At 40.6% G+C, this 21,342-nt stretch overlaps 2 protein-coding genes across 2 annotated transcripts; both read left to right on the forward strand.

The window, feature by feature from the left end:
- The first annotated feature begins 8,773 nt into the window (after positions 1-8,773).
- Positions 8,774-10,114, forward strand: LOC138898702 (uncharacterized). The gene is made up of 2 exons (XM_070184791.1): positions 8,774-9,554; positions 9,813-10,114. The coding sequence occupies exons 1-2, from the start codon at positions 8,774-8,776 to the stop codon at positions 10,112-10,114; spliced, it is 1,083 nt and encodes a 360-aa protein (XP_070040892.1).
- Positions 10,115-19,665: 9,551 nt separating this feature from the next.
- Positions 19,666-20,807, forward strand: LOC138898703 (uncharacterized). Its single transcript, XM_070184792.1, has 2 exons — positions 19,666-19,845; positions 20,580-20,807. Exons 1-2 carry the CDS (start codon positions 19,666-19,668, stop codon positions 20,805-20,807), a joined length of 408 nt encoding a protein of 135 aa, XP_070040893.1.
- The last annotated feature ends 535 nt before the right edge of the window (positions 20,808-21,342 follow it).

A 21,342-nucleotide genomic window follows, 5' to 3' on the forward strand; every position in this document is an offset into this window, starting at 1 on the left:
AGAAAAATAATGAAACCCTCGATTTTAATAACCTGCCCAGTGATCCCGCTTCTACGCTCCAAAAAACTTGCTTCTGCAGGACCGCTTCTGCGACCAAGAATGCACATCTGCCCAACACACTTAATTCCCAACCTACCACTTGTGCGGTCAAGTCCCCCGCATCTGCGGTCCATCTGCTTTTGTGATTCCCTCATTTCAGAAGCAACTTCGCATCTGAAGAAACATTCTCGCACCCGCGATCTCCCTGCTTCTAGTTTTCCTCCGCATTTTCATTCAAGCAACTGCTTCTGCAGCCTCGCACCTATGGAAAAACTATCGTTGGGTGTTTGAATCATTTATCAAAATTTTCTAGCCATCTCTCTAAGTGAAAATATGCTCCGCCAACTGTCCGAATCACACCGAGGCCCCCGGGACTCCGGCCTAACATACCAACAAGTTCCAAAACACTATACGAACTCGCTCGAAGCTCAAATCACAACAAATGACACCAAAACCATGAATTGCACATCGATTAAAGCCTGATGAACTAATGAGCTTCCAACTTCTAAAACTAATGTCGAATCATATCAAACCAATTTCGATTGATCTCAAATTTTGCACACAAGTAATAAATGAATCAACGAACATACGCAAACTCCTGGAACTGAAATCTAAATCCTATATCGATAAAGTTAACCCTCGGTCAAACCTCTCAACCTTCCAAACCTTTAACTTTCTAACTTTCATCAAAATGCACCAAATCAACCTTCGAACCTCCAAATAAATATCGAGACATATGCCTAAGACCCAAATCACCACATGAAACCATCACAACCATCAAAACTCCATTTTCCTTTACATAAAAGTCAAACTTTGATCAACTCTTCCAACTTAAGCTTCCAACCTTGGGACTAAGTGTCCCAATTCATATTGAAACATCCCCGAAGCAAAATCAACCACCCCGATAAGTCCCAAAACCACAAATGAACATAGAAGAAGAAATAAATAGGAGAATGAGACTACAATACACGAAATGACTTTTTGGGTCGTTACATTCTCCCTCTTTTAAACCAACGTTTATCCTCAAACAGGTCTAGAATCATACCAGATTCTCAAATAGGTGTGGGTAACTACTCCGCATCTCCTGCTTAGTGTCCTAAGTCTCTTCCTCGACCAGCTGCCCTTTCCATTGAACTTTCACTGATGCAATATTCTTTGACCTTAACTTTCAAACCTGCAGATACATAAAGGCCATCGGCTTTATATCATAAGTTAAATACCTGTCAAACTGATCCATGCTGATGTCCAAATCATGTGATGGATCAACATAATACTTCCAAAGCTTAGAAACATGAAAAACTAAGTGAACACCTAATATACTAGGTGGCAAGGAAAGTTTGTAGGCCACCTCTCCATTCCTCTCAAGCACCTCAAAAGGAACAATATACTGAGGGCTCAACTTTCCCTTCCTCCCAAACCTTATAACACCCTTCATGGGAGAAAATCTGAGCAGTACCTTCTCACCCACATGGGAAAATCTGGGCAGTACCTTAGTGGGAAATATTGTTGCACAACATGGAATTTTTGTGGTCCATTATGCGACTGCAGAACCACTCCATAGACCGCAGATCCATCGTAAAGTGGAATAGGAGAAAACCTAATTCGGATGGCACCGTTCGAAGCATTATATGGAAGGAGATGTAGATCTCATATCGGTTGGTTCGAGGTTGGGGAAGCAAAATTGATAGGCCCAGAACTGGTACACCCGGCTATGGAGAAGGTTAAAATCATTAAGGAGCGATTAAAAATTGCTCAGAGTCGCCAGAAGTCCTATTCAAATATGTCGAGGGATTTGGAGTTCAAGGAGGATGATTGGATTTTCTTGAAGGTTTCTCCCATGAAGGGTATCATGAGATTTGCGAATAAAGGGAAATTGAGTCCCAGGTATATCGGTCCATACAAAATCATTCAGAGGAATGGTTAGTAGGCTTACATGCTCGAGCTACCACCAGAGATGTCGTTGTTCCATCCGGTGTTTCATGTATCTATGTTGACGAAGGTAGTTGGAGACCCGACGCTCATTGTTCCGGTAAAATCTATTGAGGTTAATGAAGAATTAACTTATGAGGAGATTCCGATTTCCATTCTTGATAGGGAGGTTCGAAATCATAGTAATAAAGAGATTGCCTCTGTGAAAGTGTTATGGCAAAATAAACATGTGGAAAAGGCCTCCTGGGAGGCTGAGGAAGAGATAATACCGTCATTTACTTGAATAACTAAGTAGTTTATTTTTGAAAGAATTATTAAGAGATTACTTTCTATAAATTATGTTCAACTTGTACGGTTTATGTTCAAGATGCTCCTTTTTGTAGTATAATGATTATGATGTTATGGTGGATAATGATTTCTTATTGTGATACATCATTGCATTATGGTTATGTTGTTAGGACTAGTTTGTGGGATTCTCTGACATGTGGATAGGCCCAATTACAGGGGAAGCTATACCGAAATTTTGTGAAATTTTGGGAGTTAGCAACAATTTTAGGGCTTGAGATGTGTGAAATAAGAGAAGAGTTATGTTGGGTATTTTAGGCTGACTCTACTACTCATTCAAGGAAGCATGATCCTAAGAGGGGAAGGATATAAGGCCCCATAAAATTTTACCAAAAACTCAAGGTTTGTAGTGTCGAGTTAGGCTAATGTGTTAGAAAGGTATATAGACTTTTTGGGTTGCGCAAAGCATTATGGAGTTAGTGGGAAATTTTTGTAGAACATGGTGTTTCTGCAGCCGCATAACCCAAAGCATTGTGGAGTTAGTGGGAAATATTGCTGCAGAACATGGCATTTCTGCAGTCCATTATGTGACTATAGAACCACTACACGGAACACAGATCCGGCGCAGAGTGGAATAGGAGAAAACCCATTTTTTGGAGGACATTTTGTGGTTCATTATGCGACCTCATAATGATTTTGCGAGTCTCTCTTCCATCGTAGAACAAGCATGAGAAAATCCATAGGGAGATTCCATGGTACATTATGCAACCGCATAACTATTCTGCGGACTGCAGAACGGCCGCAAACTTAGCCAGACCATCCTAGTTTTTGGGACCATTAAGCGGTAAGGCTGTACTCTCTAACTCTCAACTTTGGAATTGATTTTAATATTAGTAATGGGATACTTCAATCTGGGGGTTGGAAGTTACTCATTGTGCATGCATGTGCTAAAAATGGTGGTATGTGAGTTCTTTAACTAATTTGGGTGAGATATGGACTTGGTAATTAGTTGTGAGATGAAGGGCTTCCATCCTAGGGCCTTGTAGTCTAATTTTCATACCTAGTATTTGATAAAATGCCTACATGAGCTGAAACCATGAATCATTTCCTAATTATGGTTCAATTTTTGTCATATAGCCAATATATTAAAATCTCTAAAAGTTTCGGAACGTTGTAGTAATCTAAGGAAGGCTCAAGCGAGGTATGTTGGCTAAACTTCTCTCATAGAATCGAATTCCATGATGTTCTGAATTTGTTTAAGACTCCTACTGCTTATATGCATATTTAAAGTTTTGATTTCAAAGTGCTCTTACTTTTGATAACCTATGTTGATACTTGAAAGTGAAAGAAGTGAGTATAAAATATAAAATGCGGCCATCGTGCCAGGAATGAAAATTACACTGGTGGCGAATAGTGGTAATGAAATGAAAGGAAGTGGGAAAGATTATGAAATGAGTTGTAACTACTTTATACAATAAATGTGTTGGAAGTACAGTTTAAACACAGATGAAGGGTAGGTTGAAATAATCTAACCCCGAAACAGCACATGTCGGTGTAGAAATGATTGAGGGGTAGATCCACGTGCTAATATGTCGTGATTATTCCCCTTAATTGGGATGAGATTGATGTGTTGAGATTTTCCCCCTTAATTAGAATTAGATGATTGCAAGAAAAAGGTGATGTCGATCCACACGTCATTGTGGTGAGACGATTTAACCGATCGGGTAGAGATCGGACGCCATGCTGCGCACATGGGGGTGTTGTGTTTGATGTCGAGCCTCATACTTTGGAGTAAGACGGCTTACCCGATCGGGCTGAGATGGGACTTCGTGCTATAAGCATGATGGTGTATCGGTGCGAAAGATCTCCCAACCTAAAACATTGATTTTACTTCATATCAAGTCTTGTGTCTTTTGCTTCATATGTATAGTATTTTGAGGTATAGCGGGGGACTTGTATCAACTAGAGTCTCCATAGACATAGTAAGTGTTGTATTTTGATTTGGGTACGTTAAACTAGAAATATTGAGCTTGTAATACATGTTTCCACTTCTAAGTTACGAATGTATAATATATTTTGGAAATAGTGAATGAAGTAACTAATGGTAATGAAATTTGTGTTATACATGAAATCCTCTCATTGTCGAACTAATGCAATACATCTTTACTTAATTCAAGAATAAGGTTGGGTAGAAGGCATCAAGTAGGCTTGCTTGGATGGATTATCTCGGTTGAGCGCTGGTTACGCTCTCCTAGATCGGGGCGTAACAGTAATATGCTCCCACGTCTACTCGAGAAATTCAAGACTCTGACACAAGACTCCCAACCTCTAATGCTCATACTTCACCCGCCGGCAGTTCAAACAACGAGCCACAAAATTTACTATATCGTTTTCATTTTTCTCTGCCAATTATGCTGCATCATGTAAGGCACCGTAAAATATTTAAAAACCCATAATTTCGTGGTGCCGAGTTAGGTTTATGTGTTAAAGGAAAATGTTGGCATAAAAAGGCATTTCTGCGGCCCTCTATGCAGTGGAAGAATCACTCCGCGGGCCGAAGAATAGGCGCAGAGTGAGGTAGTCATTTGGTGTCATGCCCTAAACGCGGTAAAGACAACTGACGCTCAACCGAGTGAACCTGGCCGAGCAAGCCTGTTAGATACTTTCTACCCGAACTCACTCATGAATAAAGAGAAGACGTATTCTCTTTAATTAAGGATACAGAGATCATGAATACAATACTAAATCATTTCCATTAGTTACTTCATTTTTTTAGTCTCCAAAATACATACATATTTCATAGTTTTAAGTGGAATAGATGATCCAAAACACAACATAACTCATTTGACTTTTCGAGCACCCATATACAAATAACTCATCCTATGTCTACGGAGCCTCTATATAGATACAAAAGAGTACTACAAAAGTGCCGGAAATAAGGCCCCGGTTATACCTCAAGTACAATACATAAGGAACAAAATATGCATGACCCCGAAATGTAATGGGGCTGACCAAGACTACTGGGAGGAGGATCTACGGCTAACGCTGATCAACACTGCCTTCTTAGGAACCACCTGCATCAATTTATAGGTGTAGTGCCCCCAACAAAAGGGATGTTAGTACCGTCGAATGGTACTAGTATGTATAACTAAACACCATCTCATTAGAATGAATAGTAATACAAGAGGTAATAACCATGAAATCAATAGAAGCCATAACCAATACCATAACATCAAATTAGGAATCACATAAGTTTTCAAGTAAGTTTCCATAACTTTAGGTTGGAGCATATTTAGTACTGATATACCATCATTAACAATACCACCGTACTTTTATATGGTGTTCGTTCACGACCCGATCGGCTAGGTCCTCTCACTTTAGACATGCACCACTATCACAATTCAAGTTTCGATTTCCAGTTTCAATTTTCAGCATAGTCACCACCATGTGTACAACATGGCGTCCGATCACGGCCCAATCGGCTTGGCCACCTCACCGAGAAATTACCATTTTCTATCAATTATCTCTCTTTATTCTTCTTTCACATCTTTTCAGTTTCTTCAGCACTAGTCGCCACAATTGTAACATTATACTTTGGCATAGGGCCGCATTTCATAATTCAAGTTCTTTTCAACTTTCATTCAAGACTTTGATTACACATGTGAGCAATTTAGAATCTAAGGCACATAGACTCTTTTCACATAATTTGGCATAACAATATTTATTCGAATTTGACTTGAAGTCTAGGCATTTGTAGCACATATTCCATATTTTTAACACATCCTCAAATGATAAGATAAGATGATGAAAGCACGGAACACATATTGCACATATATGTTTCAACACAAGAACCTTCTGAATAGCAATTTCTATAGCAATCAAATTGGGACTTACACCGATTGCATGAACACCAAGGGGTTATATTCTAAGTAGAGGGGTTTTTAGCCATACATACCTCAATAGATCTTCCTTAAATTCTACAATAATCCGGAACTCATAGCAACTTCAATCTATTTTAGGAATATAACAAGTTAAACCAAAAATTAAAAAGATGATCATGATTCTAGCTCATTTGAGCACATCATCAAACACTATGTGTGCATTGTGTTTTTAAGATCCTTCTTGTGAAAGATTCCATCATCCCATACTCCATTGTTTACCATATTTAGCGCACAACCTCCCCACATACTTTAAGAACACATATTTCAACCTTACACCCAATAATTTTCTTTCTAATTATCCTTTTTTTACTAAATTTTAGAAATTAAAAGCTAGGGTATAGACTCTTACCTTCAATATGAGTACTTTCTTGATAATATTCAAGGATTGAACAAGAATTGTTGGATATTAGTGTGAAGGTTATTCTCTCACTCTAAGAACTCTCTCTCCCACTCTAAAAATATCAGGAACAAGCTCAAAAATGGTCTACGGCAAGTGTTTTATTAGAATAGGGTAGGGTTTAAAATCCCCAAAAATGAATCCCCGGGACAGGATCTGCGGTCGCATATGCGACCGCATAATCATTCTGCGGTCCGCAAAATGACCGCGAAAGATGGCCCAGGGAACTGGCCTGGCCTGCTTCACTCTGCGGCCATTATGCGGCCCATAGACCTATTCTGTGGTCGCATAATGCACCGCAAAACTTCTCTCTGCAATAGTACAAGGATGATAATACGACCAAAGTTTGTCCCGCAAAACGGTTCTACAGTCGCACAATAGGCCGCGAAAATGGCACAAAAAATGGCCCAAATGACAACCTCACTCCGCGGCCATTCTGCGGCCCGCAGAGTGATTTTGCGGCCGCATAGTGGGCAGCAGAAATGCCTTTTTTTGCCAATATTATCCCTTAACTGCTCAATGCACTATTCAACCCCAAAAGTCCGAACAATGAGTTATGTTGTGTTTGAATCATTTATTCCACTTCAACTATGAGAGTGTGTATATATGATCTCCGTAATGCTTAATTAATGAGAATACGTCTTCTCTTTGTCTATGAGTGAGTTTGGATAGAAAGAATCTAACATGCTTCCTCGGCCAGGTTCACCCGATTGAGTGTCAGTCGCGCTCCCCGAGTTTGGGGCATGACACCTCAAATCCTCAACTCGTGCATTGCTCCAATTTTAAGTACATGACACCTAAGAATAAAGCAAGAATTGGCCAAGGAGCCAATGCCGCCCCAGGAGTCGCTTTTGATTCTTTACATGATGATGCGGGTGAGTACCCGAGGGGTAAGGATAATCTCCCGACTACTACACCTGACTAGACTACCCAGTTCCTACATCTGCTGAGGTTACAACGATCCCTTCAACTGATATTCTAGTTCCACTTCCAGTCCCAACTTCTGGTCCCAGTGTTTCTGATGGGGATCTTAGGGGAGCCATATAGATGATGGCTCACATAGTGGCTTCCCAGACCCAAAGATCTAATGTTTCACCTACTTCTTCTAGCCAGCAAGGGGATTCTGCTAGTTCCAGGGTAAACAAGTTCTATTAGTTAGATCCTCCAGTGATCACGAGTGCTAATCCCGAAGAGTGCCCCCAGGATTATATGGATGAGATGCTTGAGACTCTCAGAGTTATACGTGTAACTGATACAGAGGGAGTGGAGTTAGTCTATTACCGTCTGCAATGAGTGGCCTATTCTTGGTTTATGTTGTGGGAGGACTCTCTTGAGGAGGGGACTCCTCCAGCGCAGTGGAGTGAGTTGGATGACACCTTCATGGATTATATTTTGCATTTCAAGAGAAAGGAAGCCCGTGCCGCTCAGTTTGAGAACCTAAAGTAAGGTAGCAAGAGTGTGTGGGAGTATCACATGGAGTTTGCGTACCTGTCCAAGTATGTTGTTCACATGTTGCCCACTATGGAGGCTAGAGTGCGCCGGTTTGTGCAGGGCCTTAGCCCTTTGGTTATCCTTGAGGCCACTACATCTGTTTTATATTCTGATAGGAACTATGGGAAGATGATGGAATTTACTCAAGCTATAGAGAACCGAAAGTTGAAGAATAGAATGGAGCGAGAGGGTAGCAGTAAGGCCCGGTCCGCGGGCAACCTTTGAAACTCATTTGGTGGTGGTAGGTCCACATTCAGGGGAGGGTCATCAGGGCCATCCCAGTCTTTTGCTTAGTCTTCAGCTAGTGCACTTCCATCAAGTCCCAGTAAGAAGCAATAGTGGAGTCGTTTTAGGCCTAGTCAGGGCAACACGGGACTCCACCAGAAGGGTCGGTCAGGAGGGAGATTCCAGCAGTAGCAGAGGCCCCTATGCCCCAGATGTGGGAAGATGCACTCGAGTATTTTCTACATGGAACTACCCATATGCTACGGGTGCGGATTGAGGGGTTATATTCAGATAGAGTGTCGTTCATCCTACATGGGTGCGGGTAGGGCCACAACACAACCATCTAGTTCTGCAGGGTGCTACAGCTTCAGCAGCCCATCCAGCTCGAGGCACGCTAGCACCCGCACGGTGTGGTGAGGCTAGGGGTGGTACACAGAGTTCGGGAGGACCCAACCATTTCTATACTATGAGTGGTCTCCAGAGTGTAGAGGCTTTTCCATATGTTGTCATAGATATATTGACTGTCCAATCTCATGATATGTTTGCTCTTATTGATCCCGATTTCACTTTGTCCTTTGTCACTCCTTATGTTGCTATGGAATTTGGGATAGAACAGGAACAACTTCACGAGCCATTCTTTGTTTCTACTCTAGTCGGTGAGTCTATTATGGCACGCGGGTTTATAGAGATTGTGTTGTCATGGTATGTGATTGGGACCATGGATGAGTTACTCAAAGACTATGATATCGATATCCTATATCACCCGGGAAAAGCCAATGTTGTGGCGTATGCTCTTAGTCAGAAATCTATGGGTAGTTTTGCTCATTTGGAGGCATATCAAAGGCCGTTGGACAGGGAGGTTCATTGGTTGGCTAGCTTGGGAGTTCGTCGTGTGGACTCTAGTGAAGGTGGGGTGATTGTGCAGAATAGGGCTGAATCATTGCTTATGGTGGAGGTCAAAGTGAAGCAATACGACGATCCATTGATGGTACAACTGAAGGAGAGGATTCATAAACATAAGACTACAACTGTTTCTCTTGGAATGGATGATGGTACACTACGGTACCAAGGGCAACTATGTGTTACAAATATAGATGGTCTTCGGGAAAGAGTCATGGCTGAAACTCACACTTCTAGGTATTCCGTGCACCCAAGTTCTACGAATATGTATAATGATCTCAAGGAAGTCTATTGGTGGAATTACATGAAGAGGAATGTAGCAGACTTTGTGGGAAAATGCCCAAACTGTCAGCAAGTGAAGGCCGAGCATCAAAGGCCCGATAGCTTGGCACATAACATAAAAAATCCAATATGGAAGTGGGAAATGATTAATATGGACCTTGTGATAGGACTACAGTGCACTCCGTGCAAGTTTGACTCGATTTGAGTGATTGTGGATCGACTCAATAAAGAATCACACTTCTTGCCAGTTAAGACTACCAATATAGCGAGACAGTATGCACAATTGTATATCAAGGAAACAATCAAGTTGCATGGCATTCCAGGTTCTATTATCTCTGATCGCGAGGAACAATTCACGGCTAACTTTTGTAAGATAGTTCAGGAAGGTTTGGGTACTCAGGTGAATCTTAGCACATCCTTTTATCTAGAGACCAACAGGCAGGCAGAGCGGACAATTCACACGCTTGAGGATATGCCACGTGCTTGTGTTCTTGACTTCAAGGGTAGCTCGGCTAATAATTTGCCATTCATAGAATTTTCTTACAACAACATCTACCATGCCAGTATTCAGATGGAGCCTTTTGATGTGTTGTATGGTAGGAGATGTAGATCTCCCATTGGGTAGTTAAGGATTAGGGAAGTTGAGTTGATAGGACGAAACCTTGTGCATCAGGCTATGGAGAAGGTTAAGATCATTAAGGAGCAGTTGAAGACTGCTCAGAGTCATCAGAAGTCCTACTCGGATGTTCTTCACAGAGATTTGGAGTTCAAAGAAGATGATTGGGTATTCTTGAAGGTTTCCCCGATGAAGGGTTTAATGCGGTTTGGAAAGAAAGGGAAATTGAGTTCGAGGTATGTAGGTCCGTATAGAATCATTCAAAGGACTGGTCATGTGGCGTACAAGCTTGAGCTACCACCTGATATGTCATTAGTGCACCCGATATTTCATGTGTCTATAAGTAGTTGGAGATCTGTCGCTTATCGTACCAATTGATGATATTGAGGCTAATGAAGAACTGTCATATGAAGAAATTCCAGTTGACATTCTTGAAAGGCAAGTACGAAAATTGAGGAATAAAGAAATTGGGAGGACGAGGAAGAGATGAAGAAGAAGTATCCTTACTTGTTTGAATAGCTGTGTAATCCTTTTTATGAAATTGTCACCAATGAATTTTGTATCACTTGTTAAGTTAATGTAAAGGTGTTCCTTTTTGGTTATATGTTGCTTATAAGGCCACGATTGGTGTCTTTTTGTTTTATGTTACGTCATTGGATAATATTGATGGTGTTATGATGTGTTTCCGGGGTTCTCTAATAGGTGAATATGACCAGTTAGAGAGGACACTCTGGCGAAAGTTCTGGAAATTTTGGGAGTGTGTAAAAATTTGGGATCTGCTGGTGTGTAGTATGGTAGTTGAGTTACATCGGGTTCTAATAAGGAACTCTGGCCCTCATTCGAGGACAAATGATATTAAGTGGGGGAGGATGTAAGGCCCTATAAATTTTTTAGCTAAAAACCCAGAATTTCGAGGTGACGAGTTAGGCTTATATGTTAAAGATTTGGTTAAGAAGTGCATTGAGGAGTTAAAGGAAAATGTTGGCAGCAAAAGACATTTCTGCGCCACATTATGCGGCCACAGAATCACTCTACGGGCTGCAGAATGGCCGCAGTGTAAGGCTGTCATTTGGGCCATTCTTTGGGTAATTTTCGCGGCCCATTATGCGACCGCACAACCATTTCGCGAGATGCACTCTGATTGTATATTCGGATTGGAAATTTGTCAGAGGGAGGTTCTGCGGCGCATTATGCGGCCACAGAACAGGTCTGCTGACCGCAGACTGAAGCAGAAAATGCCAATTCTGGAGGGCCATTATGCAGCCCATTATGCGGTCGCATAAGGGATCGCAGATCTGTGTCAGGGGTATTATTTCTCTAATTTTTGAACCCAACCCCATACTAATATAACACCTTTAGGGATCAGTATAAAAGGCAATGTCTTACATTTCTAGAGAGAGGATGCCATAGAGTGAGAAGTGGAGTCCATAAGTTCTTCATTTATCAATCCTTGCTCAAAGTTGAGGAATTTGTAAGAAGAATTCACTAGGTCTTCATCATAAGAGGTAAGAATCTATACCCTAACCCTTAATTTCTAAAATTAGCTAAAAATGAGTATTTCGCAAGACAATTCTTGGGTAGGGGAGTTGTTTATCTTGCATGCATTTGTTATCAAAGAGTGTAAGAAAACTGTGAGGTAAAAATGGTAAAGGATGGGTTGTAGGATGATGAAGTCTTTCATTAAAACCTTGATGCACACCTAGTGGTTCATAAAATGCTCAAATGAGCTAGAATCATGATCACCTCCCTAATTTTGGTTCAACTTGTTATATTTTCTAAAATAGATTGAAGTTGCTAAGAGATACCGGAATACTTTATAGTTTAAAGAAGCTCAATTGAGGTATGTTGGCTAAACCCATTATGTTTAGAATTGAATCCCACAGTGTTCACATAATTGGTGTATGCCCCACACTGATCGTTATAGAGTTTGCTATTCGGAATATGCTTGTATTGAAGGATATATATTCAGGTTGTATTCTAAATGTTTTTATCATGTTTTCTTATCACTCGAGTATGTGTTCATAGCTTGGGATATGTGTTAAAAATATTAAGACTTCAAGTCAAGTTTGAATGAATATTGTTATGCCAAATTGTGTGAAAAGTCTCTATGTGCCTTAGATTCTAAATTTCTCACATGTGTAATCAAAGTTCTGAATAAAAATCCTTGTTATTGTTGATGATGATAATAATGTTGGAATGTGGAAAAAAACATGAATTATGCAATATAGCCAAGGGCCGAGTATGATATAACAATTGTGGCCTCTAGTGCCGATGAATTGAAAGATATTAGAGAAGTATTAAATGCGACGACTGATAGAAAATGGTAATGTCTCAGGCGAGAAGGCCTAGCTGAACGGGTCATGATCGGATGCCATGCCGCACACATGGTGGTGACTGTGCTGGAAAATATAATTGGAATTATGATTATGGTTGTTGTCTCAAATGAGGCGACCTAGGCGATCAGGTCATGATCAGACTCCGTGTAAGAATACGATGGTATTGTGAATTATGGTATAACGGTACTAAAGATCTCCCAACCAAAAATTATGGAAATGTACTTGAAAGCTTATGTGGCTCTTAACTTTTTATTTGGTATTGTTCGATGTTTCTATTGGTTTCAGGATTGTTCCTTCTTGTATTATTGTTCATTCTATTCAGACGGTGTTTAGTTATACATACTAGTACTATTCAACGGTACTAACGTCCCTTTTACCGGGGATGCTGCATCTTTAAATGGATGCAGGTAGTTCCATAGCAGGCAATGCTGATCAGCGGTAGTGTTACACCATCTTGCCAGCAGACTTGGTGAGCCCTACATCATCCCGGGGTTATGTATTGTATCTTTTGTTCATATGATTATCACGTTTTGAGGTATAGCCGGAGGCTTGTTGCCGGCACTATCATAATACTTTTTTGCATCTTTTAGAGGCTCCGTAGACACAATATGGGTGCTGGGAATGTTAGACGAGTTATGTTGTGTTTGAATCATTTATTCCTCTTCAACTATGAGAGTGTGTATTTTGGGACATTAAAAAAAAGTAACTAATGCAAATGCCTTGGTGTTGTATACATGATCTCCACATTGCTTAATTAATGAGAATACATCTTCTCTTTGTTCATTAGTGAGTTTGGGTCGATGGAATGTAATAGGCTTGCTCGGTCGGGTTTACTATGTTTAGCGTCGGTCGCGCTCCTCGAGTTTGGGGCGTGACACCTCAAATCCTGATTTATCTTACCGGCACCGAGATGAACGGAATACCGCGAACTGTGGGCCTCCTCAAGAATTAACTCACGTAACCCACCCACATTGGGAACACTGTGCTGCACCGTGTCCTTAAGGACAAGCAAATGGGGGTCATCATAGTGACGCGCTCTGATGTGCTCATACAAAGAAGACCGAGAAACCACGCAAGCAAGAACCCGTTGTACGGCCACGTAAATTTTTTCAAAATAAATAATGTTTCGTGGTGCCAAATTAGTTTTATGTGTTGAACAGTGCACTAAGGGATAAAGGAAACGTCTTTGGCAGAAAAATACATTTCTGCGGTCCATAATGCGACCGCAGAATCACTCTGTGGACCGCATAATCGCCGCAGAGTGAGGCAGGAGAGGGGCCATTTTGTATGCCATTCTGCGGTCGGCTTTGCGACCGGAGAATTGTTCTGCGATTCATTATGCGACCGCAGAACAGGTCTGCAGGCCGCAAAGTGACCGCACACCCGGACATATCGATTATGCGATCGTAGACCTTGTTTCGGAGCTCCATTTTTGGGTTTTTTAAAACCCGACCCTACTTTGTTAAATACACACTTTGGGTCATTTTTGAGCTATAATCTAACATTTTAGAGTGAGAGAGAGTGCCCTAGAGTAAGAAGGTGTTCTTCAATAATTGTTCTTCAATTCTTGCTCATGTTTTGGAAGATTAAGAAGGGAAACTCCCTAGGTCTTGATCCTAGAGGTAAGATTATACACACTAACCCTCAATTTTGAATTTTGTCTAGAAATGGGTAATTAGCAAGATAAATTTAGGGTATGAGGGTTGATTATTTGACATGAATGTGTTATCAATGGGTGTAGGAATATGGTTGAGCTAAAAATGATAAATATTGGGTTGCGGGATGATGGAATTCTCCATAAAAGGACCTTGAAACCTTAATGCACATCTAGTGTTTGATAAAATTCTCAAATGAGCTAGAACCATTAACATCTTCCTAATTTTGGTTCAATTTGTTATATTTCTACAATAGATTGAAGTTTATAAGAATTCTAGAACATTTTAGAGTTTAAGAAAGCTCAATTGAGGTATGTTGGCTTTAATCTTCTCTTAGAATTGAATCCCACGATATTCATGTAAATTATGTAAGTCCCGAGTGGTTCGGGAAAAAAATGGCTATTTCGAGTAAGTTTCTGTTGAAAGATATATGTTCAATAAGTATCCTAAATACTTTATTTATGTTATGTTTCCAATTGAGGATGTGTTCAAGTGGGTTGTGCATTAATAATGTGCCGACTTTAACTCGAGTTCAAACGAAGGCTATTATGCCAAATTTTGTGAAATATCTCTATGTGCCTTAGACTTTTAATTGCTCACATGTGTACTACACACCTTGATTTGAATTGTTGTTGTTGGTGATGATGATGTTGTTGTTTGAAAGTAAAAAGGTGATTATGAGATACTAAATACGGCCAACGTGCCAAGAATAATTTTATAATTATGGCCATTAGTGCGAATTAAATGAAAAGATGTGAAAGGAGTATGAAATATGATGATTGATATAAAAAGTTTATGTATCAAATAGGACAGCCTAGCCGATCGGGTCATGCTCGGACACCATGCCTCACACATGGTGGTGATTGTGCTGGAAATTGTAATTGAAATGGTGATTGTTCTTGATGTCCCTAATGGATAGCCTAGCTGATTGGGTCGTGATTAGACTCCGTATTAAAGATGGTGGTATTGATACTAAGAGTAATTGTGGTCGATGTCTCTATTGAGATAGCCTAGCCGATCGAGTCGTGATAGGACTCCGTGCTGAGAGTACGGTGGTACTGATATTATGAATAATGGTATTGTGGACAATGGTATATAGATAAAAACAAATCTCCTAATGTGAGATATGGAAATTAATTTGAACACTGTCTAGATCCTTAATTGAGGTTTGATGCTGATTAAGGCTTCCATTGATATTATGATAATCTTGTTTGTATTATTTGTCATTCTATTGAGAGGGTGTTTATTTATACATACTAGTACTATTTGATAGTACTAACGTTCCTTTTGCCGGAGGCGCTGCATCTTTAAATGGATGCGGGTTGTTCCACAGCAGGAGATATTAATCAGTGATAGCAGTTCACCTTCTTCCCAGCTGACTTGGGGAGCCCTACTTCATCCCGGTATATGTATCTTTTGTACTTTGTGTATTTTGTTTGAGGTATAGCCGGGGCCTTGTTGCCGTCATTATTATTATACTCTTCTTTATCTATAAAAGATCCGTAGACATAGTATGGGTTGTATATTTGTGCTAGGAAGTAAAACTCGTTATGTTGTGTTTGAATTACTATTTCCACTTCAAATTATGAAATATGTGTGTGAAATTAACACTTTAAAATTATGAAACTTATGGTAAGAAATTGGTAATTACAGATATGACCACTTTATTGTTTGTTTAATGAAAACATATATTGTCTTTATTTATGAATGAGTTGGTAGAAGGAAATCTAATAGGCTTGCTCGGCCGGGTTCACTCGGTTGAGCGCCGGTCGTGCTTCTCGGTTTTGGGGTGTGACAAACTTGGTATCAGAGCCTAAGGTTTTAAAGTGTCCTAGGATGTCTCAGAGCAGTGTCTAGTAGAGTCCTTATTATTGGTATGTTGTCAAGCACATCTATAATTAGGATGCTACATGGGCATTTAGGAATAATACCCTTATTTCATGTTCTCAATCGTGCGATAAAGCTGATGGTAAGATTATTCCTCCTTTTACTCGTGATTTACTTTAACTTTTAGCAATGGCACCTAAGAAGAACGCAAGAACTGGCCAAAGAGCCAATGTCATCCAAGGGGTGACAGTTGATCCTATAATTGATGATGTGGGTGAGCACCCAAGGAGTGAGAATATTCCTCTAGTTACTACACTGCCTGACTCTACAACAACTGATTAGACCGCACTTGTCCCTACACCTACTGAGGGTGCAACGGTCCCTCCAACTAATATAGCAGTTCCACCTCCAGTTCCAGCTTCTGATTCTGGTGTTTCTGATGTAGATCCTAGAGGGGCCATACAGATGTTGGCTCAGATAGTGGCTTCCCAGTCCCAGAGGTCAAATGTTGAACCCACTTCTTTCATTAAGCCAGGGGATTGTACTAGTTCCAGGGTGAACAGGTTTCTCCAGTAAGATCCTCCAATGAGATGTACAAGACTCTCTGAGTTATGCGTGCTACTCAGACAAAGGCAGTGGAATTGGCCTCCTACCGCCTGAAAGAGGTGGCATATTCTTGGTTTGAACTATGGGAGGATTCCCACGAAGAAGGGAGCCCTCCAGCGAGGTAGGGTGAGTTTGTTGATGCCTTTATTGAACATTTCTTGCTTGCCGAAACTAAGGCAGCCTGTGCTGCTGAGTTTGAGAACTTGAGGCAAGGTAACATGAGTGTGTGAGATTACCTTATGAGATTCGCGTACCTATCTAAGTATGGTATGTACATGCTGCCCACTAGGGAGGCTAGAGTGTGCCGATTTGTACATGGCCTTAGTTCCTAGTTAATTAACTATGGAAAGAAGGTGGCATTTGCTTAAGCCACAGAGACCCGCAAATTAAGGAACAAAATGGAGGGAGTGGGTAGTAATAATTCCCGGTCTCCGGGCAACTTTGGTAGTTCTTCTGGTGGTGGTAACTCAACATTCAGGGGAGCATCGTCAGGACCATCCCAGTCCGTTACTCAATCTTCGGCTAGTGCACTGCCATCAGGGCCCAGTCAGCTGCAGCAACAGTGGATCCGTTTCAAGCCCAGTCTGAGAAATCGGGGCTCACATCAGCAAGGTCTTCATGGTGGTAGAATCCAGCAGCAGAGGAGGCCTCCATGCCCTAGGTGTGGAAAGATGCATTTAGGAATATGATATATGGACTTACCCATATTCTACAAATGCAGATTGAGGGGTCTCATTCAGAGGGATTGTCGTTCATCCCGCCAGAATGCGGGCAAGGCCCTAACAAAGTCATCTAGTACTGCAACTACTACATCCGCAATACCTCATCCAGCTCGAGGCACTCCAACACCTGCAGGGTGGAGTGCAGCTAGGGGTGGAGCTCAAAATTTGGTAGGATCTAGCCGTTTCTATGCTTTGAGGGGTCGCCAGAATTTAGAGGCTTATCCAGATGTTGTCACAGGTATATTGACTGTCCAATCTCATGATGTGTATGTATTTATTGATCTCGGTTCCACTTTGTCATATGTTACTCCTTATGTTGCTATGGAATTTGGGCTTGAACCGGAACAACTTCATGAGCCGTTCTCTGTATCTACTCCGGTTTGTAAGTCTATTTTGGCTGAGCGGGTCTATAGGGATTTTGTTGTCACGTTGCGTGGTCGGGACACCGTGGACGATCTTATTGAATTGAGAATGGTCGATTTTGATGTGATAATGGGGATGGCTTAGCTTTATTCTTATTTTGCCAAGCTTGATTTCCGAACCAGGACTGTTAGGTTCGAATTTCTAAAGGAGCCAGTTATTGAGTGGAAGGGTAATGATGTAGTTCCGAAGGGTAGGTTTATTTCCAACCTTAAGGCTACAAAGATGATCAACAAGGAAAGTATTTACCATTTGGTTCACGTTACGGACACCGATGCTGAGGCACCTACACTTGAGTTTGTGCCTGTTGTGAATGAATTTCTGGCAGTCCTTCTAGATGAACTCCCTGGGATCCCACCAGACATGGAGATTAATTTGGGGATTGATGTGATGCCATACGCGCATCCTATATTTATTCCACCCTACATAATGTCACCGTAGAATTGAAGGACCTAAAAGAACAATTGACATATTTGTTAGAAAAGGGTTTTATCCAGCCAAGTGTGTCGCCTTGGGGCGCACCGGTCTTTTTTGGAAGAAAGAAAGATGGGTCACTACGTATGTGTATTGACTACCGGCATTTCAACAATGTCACAATAAAAAATGAATACCCACTACCAATGGTAGATGACTTGTTTGACCAATTACAAGGTGCTAAGTACTTCTCCAAAATTGATTTACAATCCGGGTATCACCAATTGATGATTAGGGAGCAGGATGTTTTGAAAAAAACTTTTAGTACCCGGTATGGACATTTTGTATTTCTGGTGATGTGTTTTGGGCTAACAAATTCCCCAGCAGCTTTCATGGATCTTATGAATCGAGTTTTTAAGCCATTCCTCAACTCTTTTCTGATAGTGTTTATTGATGATATTATTGTATATTCACGAAGTCGAGAAGACCATGCTGATCATCTCAGGGTAGTTCTGCAAACCTTACATCAGTTATATGAAATATTTTCAAAGTGTGAATTTTGTCTTGAATCGGTCATATTCTTGGGTCATGTAGTCTCTAGTAAGGGAATTAAGGTTGATCATCAATAAATTTCTGCTGTGAAGAATTGGCCGAGGCCTACTACTCCAACAGAAATTCGCAGTTTCTTAGGCTTAGCTGGATAGTACAAAAAGTTTGTGGAGGGGTTTTCTACTCTTGCCTCTCCATTGTCTAAATTGACGCATAAGGCAATTAAGTTTCAATGGTCAGATATTTGTGAAAAGAGTTTCTAGGAGTTGAAAGCAAGATTGACTACGACACCTGTGTTGACTCTATCAGAGGGTATAAATGTATTTATAGTATATTGTGATGCTTTAAGAATCGGGATGGGATGTGTAATAATGCAATATGGAAAAGTTATAGCTTATGCTTCTAGGCAACTCAAGAAATATGAAAAGAACTATCCAACACATGGTTTAGAACTTGCGGCAATGGTATTTGCATTGAAAGTTTGACGTCATTATTTATAAGCGGTCCATGTGGTTATATTCACGGACCATAAAATATTTCAATATATTTTCAAACAGAAGGAATTGAATCCGAGGTAGAGAAGATGGCTTGAGTTACTCAAGGACTACGACATTGATATTCTATATCATCCAGGAAAGGCCAATGTTGTGGCAGATGCTCTTAGCCGTAAATCTATGGGTAGTTTGGCTCACTTGGAGGCACATGAAAGGCCATTGTCCAAGGAAGTTCACCGATTGGCTAGTTTGGGAGTTTGTCTTACGGACTCTAGTGAAGGAGGGGTAATTGTGCAAAATAGGGCTGAATCATCGCTTGTTGTGAAAGTTAAAAAGAAGCAATACAACGATCCATTGTTGGTGCAATTGAAAGAGGGGATTCATAAACATAAGACCATATACTTTTATTTTGGCATGGATGATGGTACAATAAGGTACCAAGGGCGACTATGTGTTCCAAACGTGGATGGTCTTCGTGAATGAATTATGACTGAAGATCACACATCTAGGTATTCCGTCCACCCAGGTTCTACAAAAATGTATCATGATCTTAAGGAAGTCTATTGGTGGAATGATATGAAGAAGAATGTGGAGGAGTTTGTTGCAAGATTTCCAAATTGTCAGCAAGTGAAGGACGAACACAAACGGCCTGGTGGGTTGGCACAAAACATAGATATTCCAATGTGGAAGTGGAAAATGATTAATATGGACTTTGTGGTAGGATTACCACGCACACCATGCAAGTTTGACTCATTTTGGGTGATTGTGGATCGACTCACGAAGTCAAAACACTTTTTTTCGGTTACGTCTACCGACACAACGGATCAATATGCTCAGTTGTATATCGAAGAAATAGTCAAGTTGCATGGCACCCCAGTTTCCATCATTTTTGATCTGGGAGCAAACTTCACCCGCGGGCTAACAGGTAGGCAGAGCGGACTATTCAGACGCTTGATAATATGCTGCACTCTTGTATTCTAGACCTCAAAGGTAGATGTTATGATAATTTACCACTCATAGAATTTACATACAACAATAGCTATCACGCTAGCATTCAAATGGCACTGTTTGATGCTTTATATGGTAGGGGATGTAGATCTCCCATTGGGTGGTTTGAAATTGGGGAAGTAGAGTTGATAGGGCCAGACCTCGTGTATTAGGTTATGAAAAAGTTAAAATTATTAAGGCGCGGTTGGAAGCTGCTCAGAGTCGTCAAAAATCCTATTCTGATGTTCATCGTAGGGATTTGGATTTCAAAGAATAAGATTAGGTATTCTTGAAAGTTTCGCCCATGAAGGGTGTAATGCGATTTGGTAAGAAAGTTGAAATTGAGTCCGAGGTATGTCAGACCGTACAAAATCATTCAGAGGATCGGTGAGGTGGCATACAAGGTTAAGCTACCGCCTGAGATGTCATTAGTACACTCGGTGTTTCATGTGTCTATGTTGAAGAAAGTAGTTGGAGATCCAACACTCATTGTTCCGATTGAGGCTGTTGAGGTTAATGAGAAATTTACTTACGAAGAGATTCCAATTTATATTATTGATCGGCAAGTCCAAAAATTGAGAAATAAAGAAATTGCCTCCGTGAATATGTTATGGCAAAACCAACATGTTGAAGAGGATACTTGGGAGGCTGAGGAAGAAATGAATAAAAAGTATCCTTATATGTTTGAATGACCATGTATTAATAAAGTTGTGATCAAGGAAAATTATAGGACTTACTTTCTATGAATTTTATATCATTTGTACAATTGGCGTTAAGGGTGTTCCTTTCTGGTAATATATTGCTTGTGAGGCCACAATTGGTGTTGTTTTGTATTATGTTACATCGTTGTATTATGTATATGCAGTTAGGATGTGTTTATGGGGCTCTCTGATAGGGGGATAGGCCCAGTTACATGGGAAATCTGCAATTTTTTAAAAAATTTAGGGAGTTAGTCAAATTTAGGGATACTGGTGTATGGTATGAAAACTGAGTTGCATGGGATACTAATAACAGATTTTGACCCTCATTCGAGGACGAACGATCCTAAGTGGGGGAGAATGTAAGGCCCTGTAAAATTTTGCAAAAGAAAATAATGTTTCGTGGTGCCAAATTAGTTTTATGTGTTGAGGATTATAGAAATTTTCAACAATGCACTGAGGAAAATATTTGGCAGTAAAATGCATTTTTTGCAGTCCATAATGCGACCGCAGAGTCACTTTGCGGGCT

Source organism: Nicotiana tomentosiformis, chromosome 9 (assembly GCF_000390325.3).
Source record: "Nicotiana tomentosiformis chromosome 9, ASM39032v3, whole genome shotgun sequence".
Classification (NCBI taxonomy): domain Eukaryota; kingdom Viridiplantae; phylum Streptophyta; class Magnoliopsida; order Solanales; family Solanaceae; genus Nicotiana; species Nicotiana tomentosiformis.